Source organism: Sminthopsis crassicaudata, chromosome 1, assembly GCF_048593235.1.
Source record: "Sminthopsis crassicaudata isolate SCR6 chromosome 1, ASM4859323v1, whole genome shotgun sequence".
Taxonomy (NCBI): Eukaryota; Metazoa; Chordata; class Mammalia; order Dasyuromorphia; family Dasyuridae; genus Sminthopsis; species Sminthopsis crassicaudata.
Window position 1 is genome coordinate 575,314,640 of NC_133617.1, and position 24,793 is coordinate 575,339,432.

The 24,793-nt window shown below is 33.7% G+C and overlaps 1 protein-coding gene across 1 annotated transcript in view; it reads right to left on the bottom strand.

Annotated features, from left to right (window-relative positions):
- The window catches only part of MSH3 (mutS homolog 3), a 193,616-nt gene that overhangs the window by 96,631 nt on the left and 72,192 nt on the right, over positions 1-24,793 (bottom strand). Inside the window, exons 11-12 of the mRNA XM_074282190.1 lie at positions 17,612-17,696; positions 13,603-13,712 (exon numbers count right to left, since the gene is read on the bottom strand). Coding sequence (XP_074138291.1) covers positions 13,603-13,712; positions 17,612-17,696 — 195 coding nt within the window. The remainder of the gene's footprint in view (positions 1-13,602; positions 13,713-17,611; positions 17,697-24,793) is intronic.

A 24,793-nucleotide genomic window follows, 5' to 3' on the forward strand; every position in this document is an offset into this window, starting at 1 on the left:
TCTAGACATCACAGAATTTTCTATTCCCTTTAAGATTTAGCTCAACACTGTTTTTTGTTTTGTTTTGTTTTGTTTTTCTTCCCAGATTATTTTTACCTTCCGAATACAATCCTTCCTTTGCAACAACAAGAACAAAATTCGGTTCTGCACATATATATTGTACCTAGGATATAATGTAAGATATTTAATATCTATGAGAATGCCTGCCATCTAGGGGAGGGGGTGGAGGGAAGGAGGGGAAAAACTCGGAACAGAAGGGAGTACAAGGGATAATGTTGTAAAAAAAAAAAAAAATTACCTATGCATATGCACTGTCAAAGAAAATGTTATAATTATAAAAATTAATTTAAAAAAAAAAAAAAGAGCTAGGGTTATAAATACAAAAGTGAATAAGTTCCAGTACTCAGGAAGTTTACTTTTCAATCATGAAATACAAGATGTTCATAGATAAGTAAATACAGTATGTATACAAAATAAAAATACAGATGTGAAAAAAAAAAAAGATTTAGCTCAAGCACTAGTTCTATATAATCTCTATAATCTCTCTTGATATCCCTAACAGTGCTCTCTCCCCCAAGACTACTTTGTATTTGTTTTGAATTTATTCTGCAGATACATACACACATATACGTATTATGTATATATTGCATATGTATGTGTATACAGTTTTCTCTCCCAAAAGAATGTAGAGTCCTTGAGAATAAGGACTTTTTTTAAAAAATTATTTTTCTTTGTATCCAAGTTCCTAATAATGTGCTTTAATTTTGTATTTAATTGTATTTAATAAATGTTTGTTGACTTTTGATTGATTTAATTATTTATAATAGTTATTTAGTGCATAAAAATTGTTAAAGAGTCTAACATGAACCAACATTAGAAAGGACAAATAACAAAAATCATAAAGATAGAAAGGCTAAAAATCAATGAACTAAAACTACACCTGAACATGGATTTGTAAAACATGTGTTGTCTTTATTTCTTGTCATGTCACTATTGTCATGTTAAATGTTTTCCAAATTTCCTGTGATTTTCCTACTGCTAAGTATTTAATAAGGAATATTTATTCTAGTAAGGCAGCTGGATCATGCAGTGGATAGAGTGCCAGGCTTGGACTCAGGAAGACTCATCCTCATGAGTTCAAATCTAGTTTCAGATACTTAAATGCTGTGTGAACTTGAGCAAGTCATTTCACCCTGTTTACCTCTTCTATCAAATGATTTAGAGAAGGCAATGACAAACCACTCCAGTATCTTTGCCAAGAAAAGCCCAAATGGGGTCACCAAGAGTCAGATACCAACTGAGACAACTGAACAACAACTTATTCTAGTAGAGGCAGATATTTTTTTTTACCCAAAAAAGCACCAAGAATGATTAATGACCTATAAAACTCTCCGTATTGGGTGATTTTTCCTTTTTTTTTTTAATATTTGGATCTTTACTTTCTAATGGCATTAAATTATAGGGAAAGTCCTAAATATTTACAAAAAAAATAGAACCTCAAGGACTTGGAAATATTTAACATTTTTATTATTTATAAACAAATATATATATATGCATACATACACGCACACACATATATATACATATTTATAAATAATTGTACTGCCTGCCTCAAGCCTCCCCACTGCAGTCTATTTGTTAAGCTACTGCTTAAGTAGTTTTCTTTAAATTTACCTTTGATCATATTTCTCTCCTATAAATAAATTCCATTGGCTTCCTATCACTCTGCAATAAAATATAACCTCTTTTGTTATTTAGGCAGTAATCAAATAAGACAAAGGATTTAGAATCAGGAGGAATTAGGATTCCAAACCAAATATTTACTAGCTGTATGATCCCTATAGCCTATAGTTTGATGTTAGGATTACTAGGTGAGAACTCGGGTTGTCTGGACAGTGACAAGGTGAGAATTCAGGTTGTCTGGATAATTACAAGGTGAGAACTCAGGTTGACTTGATAGAGGGGGCAAGCTCATTGGCTGGGGTGGTTCTTCCCAGAAGCCCTTGCATTATCCCATGCCCATTCTCTGGGAGGATAAAAGAGACAGCATTGGGCCCAGAGAGCAGATCGGCCTGGAGAAGGATAAGAGCTGGAGGAGATTCAGAGCCAGGATTCAAGAAGAGGACTCTGCATTACATCTTGCTTGATGCAGCTCTCTGCAGGAAGGGAAGTCGGCTCCCTGCAGGAAGGGAAATCACTTCTCTGGACAAGAGTTAACAGCAACTACCTGGAGACAACGGTTCACTACAGGAAGAAGAATCTGTCTGAAAGATTTGAGTAGAAGACACAGCAGATCTCTTCCCAGAGAGTGATCCGGCAGCTTCTGGAGACGACAGCTCGCTACATCTACATATACATATTTATACAATTAGCTTGCTACACAAGAAAAATTGGGTAAAGAAGAAAAAAAAAAAACATGAGGAAAAAATGCAAGCAAATGTCAACAGAAAAAGTGAAGATTCTATGTATGCTGTGTTCCACACACAGTTCCCAGTCATCTCTCTTTGGGGGTAGATGGTTGTCTTCATCACTAAACAATTGGAACTGGTTTGAATCATCTCAGTGTTGAAGAGAGCCACATTCAACAGAATTAATCATCATACAGTTTTGTTGTTGCCATGTAAAATGATCTCCTGGTTCTGCTTATATCACTTAACATCAGTTCATGTAAGTCTCTCCAGGCCTTTCTGAAATCATCCTATTGGTGGTTTCTTACAGAAAAATAATATTCCACAATATTCATATACCATAATTTATTCAGCTATGCTCCAACTGATGGGCATCCTCTCAGTTTCCAGTTTCTAGCCACAATGAAAAGGGCTGCTATAAACATTTTTGCACATATTGGTCCTTTTCCCTCCTTTAAGATCTCTTTGGGATATAAACCCAGTAGAAACACTGCTGGGTCAAAAGGGTATGCACAGTTTCATAACTTTTAAAGCATAGTTTCAAGTTGCTCTCCAGAATGGCTGGATTCTTTCACAACTCCACCAGCAATGTATTAGTGTCCCAGTTTTCCCACATCCCCTCCAACATTCATCATTATTTGTTCCTGTCATCTTAGCCAATCTGACAGGTGTGTAGTGGTATCTCAGAGTGGTCTTAATTTGCATTTATCTGATCAATAGTGATTTGGAACACTCTTTCATGTGAGTGGATATAGTTTCAATTTCTTCCTCTGAGAATTGTCTGTTCATATCCTTTGACCATTTATCAATTGGAGAATGGTTTGATTTCTTATAAATTAGGGTCAGTTCTCTATATATTTTGGAAATGAGACCTTTGTCAGAACCTTTGTTTTTAAAAATATTTTCCCAATTTGTTACTTCCCTTCTAATCTTGTTTGCATTAGTATTGTTTGTACAGAAACTTTTTAGTTTGATGTAATCAAAATCTTCTATTTTGTGATCAATAATGATCTCTAGTTCTCCTCTGGTCGTAAATTCCTTCCTCCTCCACAAGTCTGAGAGGTAGATTATCCTCTGTTCTTCTAATCTATTTATTATCTCCCTCTTTATGCCTACATCATGCACCCATCTGATTCCTTTTCCTGCTGAAGAAATACAAGCAAACCCTCTCCCCCAGGCAGTTAACCTATCTGGTCCCTTCCATTCACCACATTATTTATCTACATATATATCTACAGCATGAGGAAAATTGACAACACCTACCTTCCAGGATTGCTACAAGGATCAAACAAGATCATATTCCTCTCCAGGCTGCATTTTTAGGAATGTCCACACCTGCAACTATGCTAAAAGAGAGACATCCCACAAAAGTGACTGTGTCACAACAATCATAAAATAGGACATATAGAACCTTCTCAAACTAATTCAAAATTGGCCACTTTGGAGCAGGAATCATCTGTAGAATTATGACTCTGAGGAACACAATATTAGGGATACATTTACAGAGGACTTCAACTCATATGACATATGGTGACTAAATCCTTCTTCTTTTACCTGCATGGTATTGTTCCTTTAGAAGCCACACTCCTGTACACCTGGCCAATTAGAGTTCTCTAACTTCACTTAATACTCAGTTCAAAGCCACCAGAGGACATTCTTAATACCCCAACTGCTAGTGCTTCCTCCTATTCTCCCTCCCCCTCCAAAATTGTATGTTTGTGTATAAAATAGATATACACATGTGTGTATGTATGTGTGTCTGTGTGTTTCCTCTAACAAGCCTTTTGGGGGCAAGAGCTTTCTATTTTTGTCTTTCTATCCTAGCACCTATGCAAAATAACTGATATCTATTTTGATAATAAATGACTGAGAGATGGGTCTGAACTCCTGGGACTCTTTCTGTTCCATTGCTGGTTGTTTCCTTATGATCATCAGGAATGTACCCATGGTAAGACCTGACCATATAATTTGTTAATATGCTATGTGGTTAATCATTACCGAATGTGATAGCATTCCTCCTATACCATTAACACACTAATTCTCCATATACAACTTTTAAAAACAAGAGATTTGAGAAAGAAAAGGACAAAGGAATAGAGAACATATTAAATCTATTTCAAGAACTGAATTTGACAATGTTTCAGACAAATCATTATCTAAACACATCATCTTTCTCCACAATTACGTGTATCATCATTCTTGATCTTTTTATGGTCACAGGTAGAAAAGTTGTATGATAGAGATTTGAGCATGGAATCAGGAAAACTTGAGTTTAATCCAGCTTAAGTCACTTACTAGCTGTATGACACTGGGTAAGTCACTTAACTTCAGTTTCCTCAACTGTAAAATGGGGATCCTAAAACAGCACCAATTCCTATCAAGCCTGTTATGAGAATTAAATGTGATAACATTTGTAAAGTGCTTAGTAGTGTCTAGCACATAGAAGGTATTATATAAATGTACCTTCTTTCCCCCATTCCTGTTTCTCCAAATGATAAATTATTTAGAAAGTAGTTTCTCTGTTCTATTTTACATCTTTTCTTCTACTTTCATCCCAGCTGGGCTCTTTTTTTTTTTTTTTTTTTTTTTTTCTGTTTTCATCTCTCAAGTTTGAGCTTTTCAGTCATTCCAATTTCTTACTTTGTTTTCTTTTTCATGTAGATTTTTCATTTTCATAGTTTATAAATCATTCAAGTTTTTTTCCCCCCACACAGAAATACCACCTATGCCCTATAAACAGTTAACCAGCAATACAAATTATGTTTGCAGCCTATAATAGCTTTCAAGGATAAGAGAGATGGATAATTTTCCCAGAAAGCATGAGAGCCATGAAATCGTAGTAATGTTGGTAACTGGCAAAATGTGAAGGCTTTTCTCAACATCACATCAGATGTTAAGAAAATGTGCAAAGCATTTAAATGGTAATCAAAACACTTGTTTCCATTCAACAGATGGATACATTTTATCTATTTCTGCCAAAAGAAAGGAAGTTTTCAAATAATGGAATTTATGAGAATTGACAATTACCAAATTCACATACTGCAATTCTTTCTACTAGATGACCTTGAACAGCTTCAGAAAGTCACAATGCTACCAAACATCTTTTCTAATGAGATAGTTTAAATAATAATATTCCTACCAGTGGAGTTGATCTATGCCTGTGTCAAGGAATACTACAGACTCTAAAGAATTAAAATTAGTATCTCCCAGAGGACAGTAAAGGGGCATATCTAAGTAGATTGCAATATATTACAAATGAGGAACTATAAAGTAAAGGATATCATTGAAAAAATGTAAAAAAGATGACTTGGACATGTGGCAAGACTTGAAGGATAATCAATTGCCAACCATGTGCTCCACTGGTATCTTTATCATATTCAGTTTAATGGAGGAATGTCCCCAGGACATTGACTGGCCTCCCTCTGGCTAACTTACAGTAGGATATGAACAACAGTCCCACAAGACAGACACAGATGGGTTTCCATCTGTATCGATGGATCCTTTGTGAGTATCTAAGTTTAAGCTCTCAGCTGTGATTCAACTGTGCCTCTAATGAGTCCTTTAAATTAGCCAAATTTTAAATTGGGAAGACAAGATCTAATCTCCTTTAGTGAAGTATAATTATATGACTTTATCTGACTAATCCATAAGCATTTCCACAAGATTTCTATCAAGAAATCAAGTATATAGGACATATTTTCCTTCCTGTCACTCAGAATACTTAAAAGATTCTCTAGGGCAGTGTCTCCAAGAGGAAATAACAGGGACTCTGGTAGTCATATGAGCCCAAGGAAATGACAGCTTGAGCCCAATGGAATATGTGATCAATTAATCAAGACACCTTTCAAAGATAGCCATCAGTGGGCTTGTTCTCAAGACAAGCATCCCTACTTCCCCCCCCATTATAATTCTATACGTTCATATTCCATCCCCTCCCAGAATTGTTTAAATTCTTAATTTTCCTCAACTTCTATGAGAGGCAATAGACTCCCTGAAGAAATTATAAAATAATCCCAGTGGAGGCGCTGCTAAATTACCTTGGGGGGATGGGAGGGGATTTTTACTGCTCTTCCCTATATTACATACTCAATAGGAAAAAATTTACTGATGAAATATACTATTTAAAAAGTTTAGAGACAACTGCTCTAAAGCATCAGGATTAAGTTCATGACACTGCTGCACAGATAATAAAACAGAAAAATATAAGATGGGAAAAAACTTCAAATGCTTCAAGGATCAATAACTTTGCTAGTATAGGTCTCTTTCAACAGAAACAGATTATAGCCTCTCTTTACTTACAAACAGAGCAGTGGTGCCTGAAAAATTCATCATTCTTAGGAGAAACCTTTAGCTATGAGCTTTACTAAACAGATTATACAAACTCAAAATGGTCCCCTTCATTCATAAATATGCACCTCTTCCAAACTTTCCTATTTCTGTTGAAGGTACAATAGTCTTGCCATCAATCAGGCCCAAAATCTTGGTCTTTCCCTTTCATTCTTCCTTTTACTCTATCACTTAAAAAATCTCCCCTGCCACCAACAAAACGCAACAGCAAGAGATACAAAGAGAAATTCCATTCCAAACAAATGTTGAGAGTATAAAGTATTTGGGAATCCATCTACCAAAGAATAGTCAGGAATTATATGACAAAAATTACAAAACACTTGCCACAAAAATAAAATCAGATTTAAATAATTGGAAAGACATTCAGTGCTCTTGGATAGGCTGAGCGAATATAATAAAGATGACAATACTCCCCAAACTAATCTATTTATTTAGTGCTATACCAATCAGACTCCCAAGAAACTATTTTAATGACCTAGAAAAAATAACAACAAAATTCATATGGAAGAATAAAAGGTCGAGAATTGCAAGGGAACTAATGAAAAAAAAGTCAGAGGAAGGTGGTCTAAGTGTACCTGATCTAAAGCTATATTATATAGCAGCAGTCACCAAAACCATTTGGTATTGGCTAAGAAATAGACCGGTAGATCAGTGGAACAGATTACATACAAAGGACAAAAAAGGGTACATCTATAGCAATCTAATCTTTGACAAACCCAAATATACCAACATTAGGGATAAAAATTCATTATTTGGAAAAAACTGTTGGGAAAACTGGAAATTAGTATGGCAGAAATTAGATATGGACCCACACTTAACACCATATACCAAGATAAGATCAAAATGGGTCCATGACTTAGGCATAAAGAATGAGATCATAAATAGATTAGAGGAACAGAGGATAATCTACCTCTCAGACTTGTGGAGGAGGAAGGAATTTATGACCAGAGGAGAACTAGAGATCATTATTGATCACAAAATAGAAGATTTTGATTACATCAAACTAAAAAGTTTCTGTACAAACAAAACTAATGCAAACAAGATTAGAAGGGAAGTTACAAATTGGGAAAATATTTTTAAAGTTAAAGGTTCTGACAAAGGTCTCATTTCCAAAATATATAGAGAACTGACCCTAATTTATAAGAAATCAAACCATTCTCCAATTGATAAATGGTCAAAGGATATGAACAGACAATTCTCAGATGATGAAACTGAAACTATATCCACTCATATGAAAGAGTGTTCCAAATCACTACTGATCAGAGAAATGCAAATTAAGACAACTCTGAGATATCACTACACACCTGTCAGATTGGCTAAGATGACAGGAACAAATAATGATGAATGTTGGAGGGGATGTGGGAAAACTGGGACACTGATACATTGTTGGTGGAGTTGTGAAAGAATCCAGCCATTCTGGAGAGCAATTTGGAACTATGCCCAAAAAGTTATCAAACTGTGCATACCCTTTGACCCAGCATTGCTGTTATTGGGCTTATATCCCAAAGAAATACTGAGGAGGGGAAAGGGACCTGTATGTGCCAAAATGTTTGTGGCAGCTCTTTTTGTTGTAGCTAGAAACTGGAAGTTGAATGAATGCCCATCAATTGGGGAATGGTCGGGTAAATTACGGTATATGAAGGTTATGGAATATTATTGCTCTGTAAGAAATGACCAGCAGGAGGAATACAGAGAGGCTTGGAGAGACTTACATCAACTGATACTGAGTGAAATGAATAGAACCAGAAGATCGCTGTACACTTCAATGCTGTATGAAGAGATATTCTGATGGAAGTGGATATCTTCAACATAAAGAAGATCCAACTCACTTCCAGCTGATCAATGATGGACAGAAATAACTACACCCAGAGAAGGAACACTGGGAAGCGAATGTAAATTGTTAGCCCTACTGTCTCTCTACCCAGGTTACTTATACCTTAGGAATCTAATACTTAATGTGCAACAAGAAAATGGTATTTACACACATATATTGTATCTAGGTTTTACTGTAACACATGTAAAATGTATGGGATTGCCTGTCATAGGGGGGAGGGAATGGAGGGAGGGGGGATAATTTGGAAAAATGAATACAAGGGATAATATTATAAAAAAAAAATTACTCATGCATATATACTGTGAAAAAAAATTCCAAAAAAAAAAAAAAAATCTCCCCTGCTTCCTATCACACATATACACATCCTTCCATAGCCAAAAATTGTCAAGAATTGCTGGTTCTACCTTCATATGTCTCACAAAGATCTTTCCCTTTCATGACTCATCTAATTAGTCTCCCCACTACTTAATCTCCAAAAGTTACACAGCAGAAAAAGCAATAGATTTGGACCTCTATTCAAATACTACACCTTTGAAGCTTACCATCTGTGTGAACTTGCAACAAGTCACTTAAACTTCCCTGGGCCTCCATTTCTTCATTTATAAAATGAAAGGGTTGAATCAAATGATCTCGCGACTCCTTTCCTGCTCTAAAATCATGATTTTATACACCTTTAGAGAGCTATTAAAATAATTTTCCTAAGACACAAACATGATCATAAAATACATATACACACACCACATAAAAAAAAATCTCTAGTGGCTCCTATTCCCTTCTAAGACAAAATATAAACTCCTCTGGAAGCGAAAAGCCTCCACTAGCTGGTTCCAATGTACCTCTCTAGATAGTTCCTCTTCTTTGTCTTCATCTTTCATTCCTCAAACAATACTCCATCTGCATTGCCATGCCTTTGAACTATCCACTCCAATATTCCTGGAATATATTCCCTCCTCTCTTTCAAAATTCTTGGAATTCAAAGCCTCCTTTAAAGAATTTGACATGAATGTTTATACAAAGCTTTTCCTGATCCCCTTTGTTAATATTCTCCTTCTGTTCATATGTTGTATTCAATCACCACCATCCTAGAAAGTAAGCTCATTGAGAATACAGAATGTTTGGAGTTGTCTTGGTACAGCCATATTTCAATAAAAAAATGAAAGTGTTTAGAAGTTAATGACCAAGGGAGTGAAAGAATTTCTGTATGAAGGGAGATTAAAAATATAGGACTAGGGTTAGCTAGGTGGTGCAGTGGATGGAGCACTAGCCCTGAAGTCAGGAGGACCTGAGTTCAAATCTGGTCTCAGACACTCAAAGCTAAGAAGAAATACAGCTGAACTTTATAAAAGCATGAATAGTATAAGTAAAGATGAACTGGTTGATCAAAACCTGGAAAAGTAACAGTTTTGAAACAGGATCTGGAGGATATATTCCATACCTTTTTGTTTTGTCAAAGCAGACAATCCTCTGAGGAAACATCATAGGATATTTGACTCATGTAGCAGATAATCATATTCTCTCATAAAAGTTTTCTTGGCCTCTACTCCTTAAAGCAGAACCCTGAGACTAGCTTCAATATGATATTTCTTAACTTTTTATGCTAACTTAAACACACACACATGCAAAGGTCTGGTCTAGCTCCTCTTGTCAGAATAAGCAAAAGTCCTGGCCCCACGTTGGGCGCCAAATGTAGCGAGCTGTCGTCTCCAGAAGCTGCCGGATCGCTCTCTAGGAAGAGATCTGCTGTGTCAACTCAAATCTTTCATACAGATTCTTCTTCCTGTAGTGAACCGTTGTGTCCAGGCAGTTGCTGTTAACTCTTGTCCAGAGAAGTGACTTCCCTTCCTGCAGAGAGCCGACTTCCCTTCCTGCAGAGAGTTGCGTCAAGCCAGATGTAGTGCAGTCTTCTTCTATCTCTGGGTGTCCTCTCTTTTATTCTCCCAGAGAATGGGCGTGGGATAATCCAAGGGCTTCTGGGAAGAACCACTTCAGCCAATGAGCTTGCTCCTTCTATCAAGTCAACCTGAGTTCTCACCTTGTAATTGTCCAGACAACCTGAATTCTCACCTTGTCACTGTCCAGACAACCTGAGTTCTCACCTAGTAATCCTAACACACACACACACACACACACACACACACACACACACACGGGATTTGAGGCCTTCAATAATTTTATCATTATTCTCTAGATATTTACAAACACTTTAAAGATATCTCAAAATTTTTTCTCTAACAAAGTGATATCATCAATTACAAATGATTTGTTAGATACTTGCTATAAGAACCAATAAATCTGAACTTTAAGACTTTCCAGAGAATTTTAAAGCACTAAGAAAGCAAATATCAGTACTATAAAGAAATGAAAGAACCAAATTTAAAAGCTAAACACACATGGAGTAGTAGTCTAAGGAAGGGAGCACCATAGATAAAATAAATTTGGGACTAATCTGAATAAGCATGCCAAAAGTCGTAATGAAACTCCTGCATCTTAAAACTCTATTAAGAAAAAATTTTAGGTCACACTATATTTTAAATAGATCTGTTCTTTATGATAAAAGTAGAATATACAAAAATATACATCATATTTTCTGTTCATCCTTTTTGGAAGGTAGCAACCTAAGGGAAATATTTGCTTTATAAAGGAATACCACATTAACAGAGTCAATTAAACTTAATACAAATTTGTTTTAATAATAAAGGTATATGAAACTTAACATTTATTCAGATATCTGTGCTTTAATGCTTAATAACTAATAATTGTTCGAACTTGTTACATGTAAAATGTTCGCATGCAGCTATCTTGTTGAACTTTGCTACAGCATCACCTGAGAGAATTATAGAGATCAATGGAGTATGCAGTCCCTTTATAATACTTTCTCAATAGAAATCTCAAGGTGAATTCACTACCCAAAATTCAGATAAATTACACTAAACAAAATCTGATCTTTTAGTTTTTCATCCTCACTCGTTCTTGTAATCACACTTTTGGCATGGAAGTCATAGCAGTCAGGCTAAATTCCTACTCTCATACATATGCCATGATACCCATAAAAGGAAAGAGACTGTCCAACAAGATCCATAGTCTCTTACTGTACTGTTAAGACTGCTTTCCAATTTAAGCTTTTTCTCCACTTACATGGCTATTATTTTATCTGGCAGAACTTTTAAATGACATGATTGGCTATAATGCTTTCAAATAAAGTTCCATCTGAAAACATTTTTTCCCTAAAAAGTTTAATTTCTTTATAAACACTGTTGAAAATGAAACAATATCTGCAACTAAATTTCAATTAGGCTTACTATTTCATATAGTTGGCCAGTAGGAAAGTAAATATTTTATATCATAACTAGCCATTCATGATTATTGACTAGTTAGAGGTGACTAAAAAATAAAAAGTGCATTTCCACCTTTCATCAAGAAAGCTTGTAAAATTCTCCAACCATTTTTCACCACACACTTATGTAATCAAGTGTTTTCACTTTATTCTTGTTCTAAATCAAAATATAGAAATAAATTTGAGGTGAAACCAAATTTAAGACCATGTCTACCTAAGCTAAATGTTGTAAGCCTTTATTCAAAGCAAATGTCCAACTTCAAAATTAAATTTATATGTGAGTATTAAAACATCTTCTAAGAGGAAACATATTACTAAAAATGTTATTTATATTCTACAATTTACAAAAATAAAGAAATTTAATATGAAATCTTGCAGATAATAGTCAGTATATGAAGTCTTGATGGTTTACTTTTTAAAAAATTCTTACAGAATGTCCCATATAAAATATTTATAACAATTTATAATTATAACTTTATAATTTTATAGAGCTTTCATAATTATAGGCAGAATAAAATTGTATAGGTATTATATCATGTAACTTTTATTTTGAAGGCTTTTGGGGCAAGTTATCATCACCATTGCTGTAAGTACTTAGTAAATAAATCTGAAAGAATATCACAAGCAGTATTTAAATTACCATGGGGATCCACACATTATATAAATTCATAAGTTTCTCACTAGTAGTTTCCCAAAGATATCTTGCTCCCCAACAAATCTGGGACATAACAGATAATACCTGGTAGTAGTTACAGGTTATCCCCTATTTCAAAAGCCTTAACAAAGAGTTACAATGCCATTTTATCCAATGTAATAAACAAAACAGGATACAATTGTGCAGTTTAACAGCAACCTCAAAATCTTATCTAAAGAAAACAAAAAAAAAAAAAAAAAATCTGATAATTATAATAAATACTACAATGACACAAAGTTATACTAATCAATTGAATCAACCAGAAAAAATGGTTCTTTCTTACACTACATAATTTTATATTCTGTTTGGATTCCTAGCCACCCAAAAAAAAAAGGAATAAGTTACTAAGAAAATGAAAGTCCAAATTTGCTTAAGACTATAGTAGCAAGTCTATGATAAGGAAGAACAAGACTCAGAAAAAAAAAAAAAAAAAAAAGGCTAGGATACAGAAACATAAAAAGTCTCTTATTTCTCAAGAAGATAATCTTTACTAATGGGAAAATAATAACAGTTACATATAATTTTCTATTATATAAGACAGGTTACTGCAGTATTATTGTTATTACTGTACATAACCAGAAGAAAGAATAGCCTATTGTAAGAATCATTCTGACCTCTACTCTGCCAGCTGGCAGAAAATATTCAATAATCAGCAGTCTTAATTACTTTACTTCTGGCCAAACAAGTCAAACTGATAAGGATCAATGCCTAAATTCTTTTACCAAATTCTATAGTGATGTTAATCTTCATAAAGAAATTAAAGGTTCTCCAAAATTAGATTCCATTTCATTCTTAGTAAAAAGAAAAAGACTCCACAAATAGCAGACTGACTTGTACTATTACATTTTGAAATATATTTTCCTGAACTTTAGCTGCAATCTATACTGTCACTAATAGACTTGGGAAATAATTTATAGGAGTTTGATATTTATTATATGATAAATTAATTTTTTAAAAAACCTCTTTAAAAAATAGATATTTTTACCTTGATTTGAGGAGTGGCTGAGTCACCCACTTCTTTAGTTTTCGTCGCCCAAAAGGAGTTTTAGTATGATCTAAAACCCATAGCAAACTGCCTCTGAATTTTGAATCTGTCTAAGGAGGAACAATAAGATATTTAAAATAAAATTAATCAAACATTTGCTTATTTATCTAAACTAATCATTTAATTAATATATAACATAATCTACTTAGGCATGCTCAAATTGTACTTTTTTTTCATATACTTTTAGTAAAACCATGTCTTTAGTGTTTAAGAAAAGGGATGTTCTAGTTAAGCAGATTTCTTTTTTAACTAACAATTAATCAAGAAATTCTACTTTATTTAATCCTTATGTAAAATTCTTCTACTACATATTGGCACACTGCCTGATTTAGGAAATACAGAACACTGAATATAATTAAATCTTTTTTCTGACTTCAAGATCTTACAGGGTCTCAGGATTATCTTTAAGAATTTATTGATCGGAGCAGCTAGGTGGAAGTAGATAGAGCACCAGCACTGAATTCAGGAAGACCCAGGTTCAAATCTGGTTTCAGACACTTAACACTTCCTAGCTGTGTGACCCTGAGCAAGTCACTTAACCCCAGCCTCAGGGGGGGGAAAAAAAAAAAAAAAATTTAAAAAGGCTCATTTTTAAAAGCTGTCTCTTTCTGCACATCAATCAACAAAAATTTACTATTCATGTACCCAGGGAGAGTTCAAAGCCGTACATAACAGGGGGTCCTTATTCTTAAAGATTTTTCACTCTGAACAAATAAAAAACAATTAGCCAATAATACAGGAAAGTATATAGTTAAATGCTAAATTATGTAGTAATTATTGGAGAACTGCAAAAAAAAGAGATTAAGACTAGTTAAAATAGGGCAGCTAGGTGGTGCAGTGGATAGCACACCAGCCCTGAAGTCAGGAGGACCTGAGTTCAAATTTGATCTCAGACACTTAGCTGTGTGACCATGGGCAAATCACTTAAGCCCAACTGCCTCAAAAGACTAGCTAAAAAGTCAGTCACTTAGTGAAACAGTATTACCATGCTTACTGAGACTACAAAGAAAAGTAAAAACATGGTCTCTGCCCTTAAGGAGCTCCCATTCCAATGGGACAAACAACAGGCTAACAATTAGTACATAAAAGATATATACTTAGTAATCTCAGAGAGAAGGCATTTGCAGTGCAAGGGTGGCAACAAGGAAAGGCCTCCTACAGAAGGTTTGATTTAAGTTGAGTCTTAAAGGGAGCCAGAGAAGCCAGGGGAAAAAGGTGAGAAGGGAGACCATTCTATGCACAGGGGATTGCCAGAAAAAAGGGCACAGAGTCAGAAACAAGAGTGCCAGAAATGGCAAGAAGTCCAGTGTCACTGGATGTAGAATATATGATGGGAAGAGTATAAGATTGGGAACATAGGAAAAGGAAGTTGTAAAGGGCTTTAAAAGCCAAATAGGAATTTATACCTGACCCTAAAGACAAGAGAAAACTCCTAAAGTTCACTTGATAAATAAACAAATGGAGAGTGACACATATACTTGCTTCTGGCAGCTGAGTGCAGGATGGATTGGAGTGGAGAGACATGAGGCAGGGAGCTAGTGCAATAGACCAGGAAAGAGATAACTGAGACCTACACCAAAAAGGCTATGTAAGTATCAAGAAAGGGCCATACAAGAGATGTTATAAAGGTAAAAATTCTATCATTTGACAACAGATTAGGTATCAGGATTGGGGGCTGGGGGAACCATGAAGAATTGAGATTGATACCTAGATTATGAGCATTGGTGAATGGGAACATCATGGTGCTCATGAAAGAAATTGGGAAATTAGGAAGGAAAGATAATGAATTCAGTCTTGGACATGTTGAGTTTAACATAACTATAAGATATTCAGTTATAGCTATTTCTATAGGAAGTTGATGATGAGAGATTGAAGGTACAGAAGAGAGGTTAGGATTGAATAGGCAGAAATGAGACTCATTAGCAGAGATAATAAAGGGACTCCATAGTAGATGAGATCATAGATGAGATCACCAAGAGATATAGAAGAAGAGAAAAGGGCTAATGTGGGGCATACACAATTAGTTGACATGACTTGAATGACAAAGGAATGTGAGAAGAAGGAGTCAGAGAGGTAAAAGGAAAATCAGGAAAAAGCAATTCCTCAAAAACCTAGAGTGGAGAGAGTACCCAGAAAAATATGACTGATGGTATCAAAAAAGCTGCAGTATCAACGTATCAAAGGCTGCAGTAAAGTGAAGAAGGGCTGTAGAAATTAAATAAATAGAAGAGAAAGGAGAGCATTTCAAATGAGATGAATACAATAATCTAACTAACCAAAAGATTTGCATTAGGGAATAAAGAAATAAGGCTGGCGTATAAAGGATACAAAGTCCAATGGATGATTATAGGATTGGGTTCAAGAGCTGGAAGAGATCTTACAGGCCATTAATGCCCATACCCTCACATTACAGATGAGAAGCTAAGGCACAAACTACATAACTTGGTGAGGATCGTCAAGGCCAGATTTGAGCTTCTTCCTGACCCTAAATCTAGCATCTTTGCCCCTATAAAGCCATAGGCAGTGCACTGAGCCTGGAGTCAGGAAGACCTACATTCAGTTCGGGTCTCAAACTGTTAACAACTGACCTGGACAAGTTATTTAATTCTGTCTCCCTCAGTTTTCTCAACTGTAAAATGGGGATAACAATACCTTCTCCCCAGGATTGTTATGAGAAATGAGCTAACATTCATAAAGTGTTTGGTACAATGCCTGGCACATAGCAAAAACTAAATAATTTTCCTCCTCCCTCTTATGGTGGTAGGCAAAGAAAGAACCATAGTGTGATTTTAAGTAAAGGAATAAATATTTACTAAAGATCTATCTGGCAACAATATGTTTTCAAAGAGAGAGATGGACACAAGTCAATTATGTGCTGGCTACATTTCTCCTTGAGGCTGTATGCCTCTACCATGCCTGGTCACTCCATTTCCACTTCTTGTGTGTTGTCTTCCTCCATTAGAATATAAGTTTCTTGAAGGTAAGAACTGTCTTTCTTTCTTCTTATATTTGTGTACCCAGTGCACAGCACAGTGTTTGGCACATATTATATACTTAATAATTGACTATCCAAGTGCAAAATCTACCTTTAAAGTAATAATGAAAAACAGTAGGGCATACAAATAAAGAATCAAAGTCAGTAAGAATGGGTTCAAGTCCTATCTCCGACACACATTGGCTATGTGATCCAAATAACTTGACTTCTTTGGTGACCTAGGCAACTTCCCAAGGCAAGTTGCAGAGAAAGTGCTAACTTGAATTAGTGGAGGGAGTTTCCAAACTACTTTCCCTTCACCAGTAAAATCACAAGTCCAGGCTCGATCATTGTAAGTTATTAGCAATATTCCTGGAGATCTTTAAACTTATAAAAGATCTAGGACAGTTTAAGTATACAATTGTTTCAACAGATAATCCTAAATCCTTCTGGTCTTCTAATTTTATGATTTTATAAAATTGTCTTTAAAATATACTTCACTTGAAAGCTTAAGTTTAGTAAAAGAAAAAGTTTTTAAAGTCTTTATTACTTTAAAAATATTGCCAATTACCTAATACAAAAATTAATGTTTCTAAAATGAAATACACTGTTTTACTGTGTTCAATTTTGTATCATATTTGTTTTGAGAATGAATTTGCAACAATTTCACACAGTTCTTGGTATAAACTTAAGAAAAATTTATAAGGAATCCAGGGACAAATTAACCATATAAATATAAAACTTTCATTATAATTCTTAAAAATAGTCTTGCTAAAAGAAAACATTTATCTTTCAATGTGTTATTTTAAAGTTAATATACTGAAACTGCTTCTAAGTAACAATCAGATAAGAAAATGGTCAGCTGGGAAACAGAAGATTAATCTTCTATTTCAAATGCATTCATTAGCACTGGTTATCTATAACTCTCCCTCTTCCCAACAAAAATTTGTAATCAACTAGTTATCTTTTCCTTACTTGGTTCTGTAAGATTTCCAGATTCTTCAGTGCTGTACCATTAATTGTCATAAATTCCAATTCACTTGACAACTTTTTTAAATTTCTGAAAAGAAATGGAAAGAAATATAATCATGCCAATCTTAAGAGCAAGAAGAAATAAAAAAATTAATTTAGATAGCAGGTAAAAATTCCAATAGCATGACTAATGAAAATTAGTCATTTGGTAGAATAATCAAGCCAAACTCAAAAGAATAAAAGGAATATTCACTGAGAAGTATTCTTCCATTGAGGTATATGCTGTTAAATGCCTTGATGGGAGAAGAGGGAAAAGAGAAATTAAGCAAAACAAAACCAAAAAACTGAGCAACACTAAGACAATATGAAACTATAGAGATGCCTTTTTTTTTTCTTATTTTTAAGAATAGAACAAAGCAAAATCTTTTATCATTGATTTAGTATACAATAAAAAGTATTCAGGACAAGTTATAAAATTACCTAAGGAAAAAGATTCCAGATACTTTAAATGTCCTCCTTATTCTCCTAACAAATGATCACTTTGAAAAGGCTTGGTTTTAAGTCCTATTTAAGGAGTATAATATAGCCAAAAAGTTTATTAATAATGATAATGATGATATGACAAGCATTTGCATGCTGCTTTAGAAAAGCATTCATTAACTCTGTGAAGTAGTATTCAATGCCATCTAAATGCATAGTTTCTTTTTTATTATCATAATTGACAACTTATGTCCAATGTTTAGTGTGTAAAAAATATATTCAAAAAAAACCTATAAATAATAATAATACCTACAATTTATATTGCACCTTAAAGTTTGCAAAATACATTCTTATTGTATACATATTACATCATTTATACCTCACAATAAATCTTCACTATTATTATCCCCCTTTTATGGATGAGGAAATTAAGGCTTAAAGATGGCTAAATGATTTGCCCATGGTCATTTGGCTACTAGACAGAATCCAAATCCAAGTCTGCTAAGTCATACTCAATACTATTTAAGATGCCTCTATAGAAAACAAGAAATGTGATGTATACACTTAAGTTTTACCTTTCAAAAGACCTCAGAATTTAGTTTGACAAAACAATTTAGAGCATAATCAATCACACAATTCCTCATTAAGTATTTTCAATATTCTATGATAGAGCTTACACTCAATCAGGAGGAACAGTCATTCAATATTCATGAATTAAATGTCCAATGCTCTCAAGGGACTCAGAGTCTAATAGTGGAAACCTGCAAACAGCAGATGAGAAGGACAAGACAAAAAGAGGAAGGTACTAGTATTAAAAAGGATCAGTACTTATAGAAGATAGGATTTTAGCAAAGCCAGGGAAATAGAAATGAAGAGGGAGAGTATTTTAGGAATGGAGAAAAACCGAAAAAAGGCCCAGCACTTGAAAATGATGGTATTTTGTATGAGGAAAAGCAAGGGGAATAGTGTTGCTGGACGTTCGAATATGAAAGAGAGTATAAGGTATCAGAAGACAGGAAAGGCAGAAAGAGGCCAGACTACAGGGGGAGGAAGGGTTGTGTTCCAGGCAGAGGATTTTATATTTTATCACAGAGGTGACAGAGTTTAGAAAGGAGTTTTCTTGAATGGCAGAAGATATGGTCAGATCTGCTTTTTAGAAAGATTATTTTGACAGCAGAGTGAAAGATGAACTGGAGAAGAGAGAACCTTGAAGAAAAGACCAATTAGCTGGCTACTACAATAGTCCAAGCACGAGGTGATAAGTGCCTGCACCATGGTGGTAGCACTGTCAGAGAAAAGAAGAGAAAATACATAAGAGAGATTAAAAAGGTAAAATCAAAAAAGACTTGGTAGCAGATTAAACATAAGAGAGACTAAGAGCTCAGGATAACAACAAGATTCCAAGCCTAAGTGAGTAGGAATATGGTGGTTGCTCTTGACAGTAACAGGGAAGTCTGGAAAGAGAAAAGGTTTTTGGGGAAAGATCAGTTTGGGGAAAGAATGGAAGATCTTAATGGGACATCTGATCTGAGATGTCTATCAGGAAGTTAGAGATGTGAGTATATAGATGAGAAGTTAGGACTAGATAAGCAGATTCAAAAATTATTAGCTTAAAGTCGTTCATTAAATCCAATGGAAGATGCAACTAACAAAGTAAAATAATACAAAAGGAGAAAAGAAGGACCAGGACAGAGTCTTGGGTTCAACAGGTTGTATAAATAGCAGAGTGCAGGGGTGATACTACTATGTGTAGTTGGCTTCATGGTATATCACATTAATAATTCTTACCCCCCCCCCAGACTTGACTTATTACCTCATTAATTCTGATCTCAGATGTTCAAGGAATACATACTAATATTTCCTCACAAATGAAGAGAAATGCACAATCTTTCTCATCAGTCAATGAACTCTCAACAATTAACTCTTAATTTAACCTTAGCTTACAGAATAAACAGGATAAAACCTTTTCCATTAGCTTTATTTCCTCTTTCTTAAATACCATAATTCTGAAACTTTAAATAAATACCAGTGCTAATGACTATCCAGTTTACTAATAATATTAGCAAATAAGACAAAGATAGATTTATATATGTTAAAAATGTATCAGAATGAGAAGGATCACAAACATTCCTAACTACCTAGTTCAACTGTTGATTTCTCAACTCTAGAAAAACTTTTATCTTTGATCTTTCATGATAGAAGTCAAAAACACCTGACAATTCTATTTGAGATACAACAACCAGTTTTTTGTTTATTTTCTTTTTGGAGAGGCAATCGGGGTTAAGTGATTTGTCCAGGGTCACACAGCTAATAAAGTATTAAGTATCTGAAAATGAATCTGAGCTTAAGTGTCCCTGACTCCAGGGCCAGTGCTCTACCCACTGCACCACAAAGCTGCCCCAAAAATCAGTTCTAAAGAAATGTCTCTTGCAGACCTTTCACTTTGACAATTAATTCGGTCTCTTAGGAAAGAAATTTTTCTAGTCTTTTATTACCAAAGAGTCTCTCTTTCTCTCTCTAATCAAAACTGTTAATTATCCAGTGGACATTTAAACTGCTTCTCTTCCAAAATTCTATTCCCTATTAAAGATATAGGAACAGTAATCTCAGCATCTTTAAGAGAGGCTGTTGCAGGCAAGGATTACATAGTAATAATAAATTCATACTAAATAAATAAATAGATGAACAGATAAGTAAATAAAGAGAATGATTTTTCTTTTTTAGGTGAAGCACTATCAGCTAGCTTAGTAAGAAATAACTGATGCTTACATTTTAAAAGAAAACTGGAATGCTAAGAAGAAGAAGGAAAATGTTCATTATAGGCATGGGAGGTAGCTTGTGTGTGTAAGAAACAGCAACAAGGTCAGTTTGTTTAGACTGATAGAACATAAAGGAGAATAATGTATAATAGAACTAAAACTTTGAATTCATGTTGTAAAGGATCTTAAATGACAAATATTTATTTGATCTTAGAGGTAACAAGGAGTCACTGGAGTTTAGTCAGAGGAAAGTGATATAGTCCAACCTGCATTTTTAGGATATTACTTTAGTAATTATGTAAAGATTGAAATGGAGGAGAGAGACTGAGACTGCAAGAAAATTAATTAGGAGACTATTGCAATAGTCCAGGGGAAATGTGATTTAAAAAAAAAAAAAAAAAAAAAAGTTATGTTAGTGGAAAGGAAAAGATAGCTATGAGAGACATAGCAGAGGTAGAATCAACACATTAACAGGCTATAAGGGCTATGCTTTAAATAGCTTCAAGGAGATCAGGTCTAAGACTTCAATATCAAAAAATCCATTTATGATTTAAGTCCAAAAAGCTAAGCAGCTATGCTGTTATATAGGTTGGAATCTGATGTTAAGGAAAATAAAACCTTTATTTGATGTCAGAAAATTCATACAGGAAAAAAAATTACTCATAAGTTCAAACAGCTCTCAGATACTGTCAACTAGATTAGAAAAACAAATAACCACTGGAATAATCACTACTAACTATCCATCACTATAGGCAAAAGAATCTTGATTGTTATCTTTATAAACAAAGGGTAGTCCATTGGTCTTCTTTGGGTTTCAAATTTTCAAACTTCCAGAATTTCTTTGGAAACTCCCCTAAGTTATCTAGAAGATAAATAATGATTTGAAAGAAATTGGTTTAAAAAAAATATTGATTAGTTCAATGACCCACTAAAATTCCAAAGGACTCATGATGAAAAAAATATTATCCACCCTCAAATAGAAACTGATGGGCTTAGAGTAAAGTACATTTTTTTCCTCTTTCTTTTTCCTCCTTTTTTTGGGTGGGGGAAGGAACATGGTTATATGTATTACATGACTTCACATGTGTAATGAGTATTATTTTTCTTACTTTCTCAATGAGTGGGGGAGAGACTGAAATGAAGGAAAATAAATTTTAAAATAAATAAATAAATAAATAGAACACAAACTTGAGAAGGACACAATGCTCACAGGACACAGGAAGATTTCTAACCCACTGACAGATGCTCTTACTGACTCACAGTGAGGAAAAAGGGAAAAGCCATATTATATAAACAAAGAAAGGCTTCACATTGCTCACTATTTAAACCTAAAGATAACATCATTTTGTGATATTCCAGATTATTCAAGAGTTATATAGGCAAATACATATATTATATAGGCAATACAATACACATATTAGCATCCTTATTGCTAGATTTCTTAAGTTTTTATTAGTAGCTTTCTTCATAATTTTCTAGTATTATTAATCACTGAGTTTTTTTCCTATATTATCTATTTTTCAAAATGTTATCTATACTTCCATAGAAACTACACAACTTTCTCAGTAAATAAGTACCATGGTTATTTATATTAATACTTCCAGTAAAAATAAACACCATAAAGATAATCTGACAAAAGATATGGTATTAAAGAATCATTATCAAGACAATAACAGAGCTAATGCTTTCTCCTCCTACTAGACATAGCAGATAAAGTATTTAGTAATTCATAGTCCTTCTTCCCAATACTGGTCACATTCTGGTCACATCAGGAATTATAAACTTCTCCCTGACTAAAAGTGGTATCATACAATATGCTCACTGACATACCAGCAAAAGCTCATTGACCTGAAATAACCTAATAAAATTATCTACCCACATGGAGGAAAACAATACATTTTATGAACTTCAAAATGAATGGCATAAATAATAGATGACTATAGTATCTTCTATATGAAATTTTTCTTGGGTAGAAATCTTATAAGGAGACTTTTACAATATTTTACTGGCATTTTAAATATTCTTCACAGTCTGGAATAGAAAAAAAAGACTCCAGGATGCAAGATTATCAAGAGTAAATGTTCTTACTGAGATCTTATCAAAGAGGTTGAGGTTTATAAAAAGAACTTAACTTTACTGTTATTATATTTATGCTGATAAATTTAAATGTATTATGTACTTTATTATATTTATCATGAAAAAATTAAATGTCTTTAAATATTACAATTCCAAAAGACATATCAATAACAATTCCTCTAATTATTCAGACAAAAAGGACATTAAAAATCCTCATTTTAATTTTGATTTCATTAAAAGGTTTTGCACAAACCAAGCCAATGTAACCAAGATTAGAAGGAAAACAGAAAAAGCTAGGAGAAATTTTTTATAATCAGTGTTTCTAATAAAAGGCTCATTTCTAAAATATATAGAAAATTGACTCAAACTTATAATAATACAAGTCATACCTCAAATGATAAATGGTCAATGGATATGAACATGATTTTCAGATGAATTAATTAAAGCCCATTATAGTTGTATTAAAAAATGCTCTAAATCACTATTGATTAAAGAAATGTAAATTTAGGCAACTCTGAGGTAATACCTTATATCTCTCAGATTGGCTAAGATGACAGAAAAAAAAAAAGATAAATATTAGAGAGGGTGTGGGAAAATTGGAACATTAAGGCATTTCTGGTGGAATTATAAAATGATCCAACCATTCTGGAGAGCAATTTCAAACTATGCTCAAAGGAGCTATCAAACTATGCATACCATTTGATCCAGTAATCTCTCTATTGGATCTGTATTTTAAAGAGATCATAAAAGATGGGAAAGGATCCATATGTACAAAAATGTTTGCAGCAGCTCTTGTTGTAGTGGCAAGGAACTGGAAATTAAGTGGATGTCCCTTAGTTGGGGAATGGCTGAATAAGTTATGAAGATAATGAAATATTATTGTTTTTTAAGAAATGATCAGAAAGGTGTGGAAAGATTTACATGAACTGATGCTGAGTAAAGTAAGCAGAACCAAGAGAACAGTGTACCTAGTAATAGCAAGATTATGTCATGATGAACTGTGATGAATTTGACTCTTATCAGCAATATGTTGATTTAAAACAATTCCAATAGATTTGGGATGAAAAATCCCAATTGCATTCAGAGAGAGAACTATGGAAACTAAATTTGAATTAAAGCATAGTATTTTCACCTTTTTGTTTGTTTCTTTCTCATGTTTGGGTTTTTTGGGGGGTTTTTTGGTCTGATTTTTCTTGCATATGACAAATATAGAAATATGTTTAAAAGGACTGTACATATTTAATCTATGTCAGATTTCTTGCTATCTTGGGGAGGAAGGGGTAAAGGAGGGAGGAAGAAAAATTTGAAATACAAAGTCTTATAAAAATAAAGAATACTATCTTTAGATGTATTTGGAAATATGAAATACAATGAAACAAATTTCCATCATAACTCCTCCATCCATTAATTAAATGAACATAAAGTTCATTTAACTATCATAACGTGAAGAAAATTAATCTTAACCAAAGTTTTTTTAAATGTTTAAAAAAAAAAATCTAAAAAATGTTCCCTTAAAATAATCTCTACAGATTATAAATGTTTCACTGCCTTTCTACTGCTTAATTTTTCATACACATGCAAGTCCATAATATAAGTTTCAGAAAAGGAGTATCACTTATTTTACATCTTGCTTATCACTGATTCTATAAGTAAAACTATTTTCTTAGAGTAAAAAAATCTAGCCTAAAGTCAATTCATTCTGGAAAACCTAAAAGGAATATCTATGACTTGGATTTTCAAAAGTATTTTAACTGTATTATGCTTCTTTTTACCCTCTTAAGTTACAGAATTAAGATAGTAATCTTTTGAAAAAGTTAAATGATGGTACTGTGAATTGATCCAACCATTCTGGAGAGCTTCAAAGCTGTGT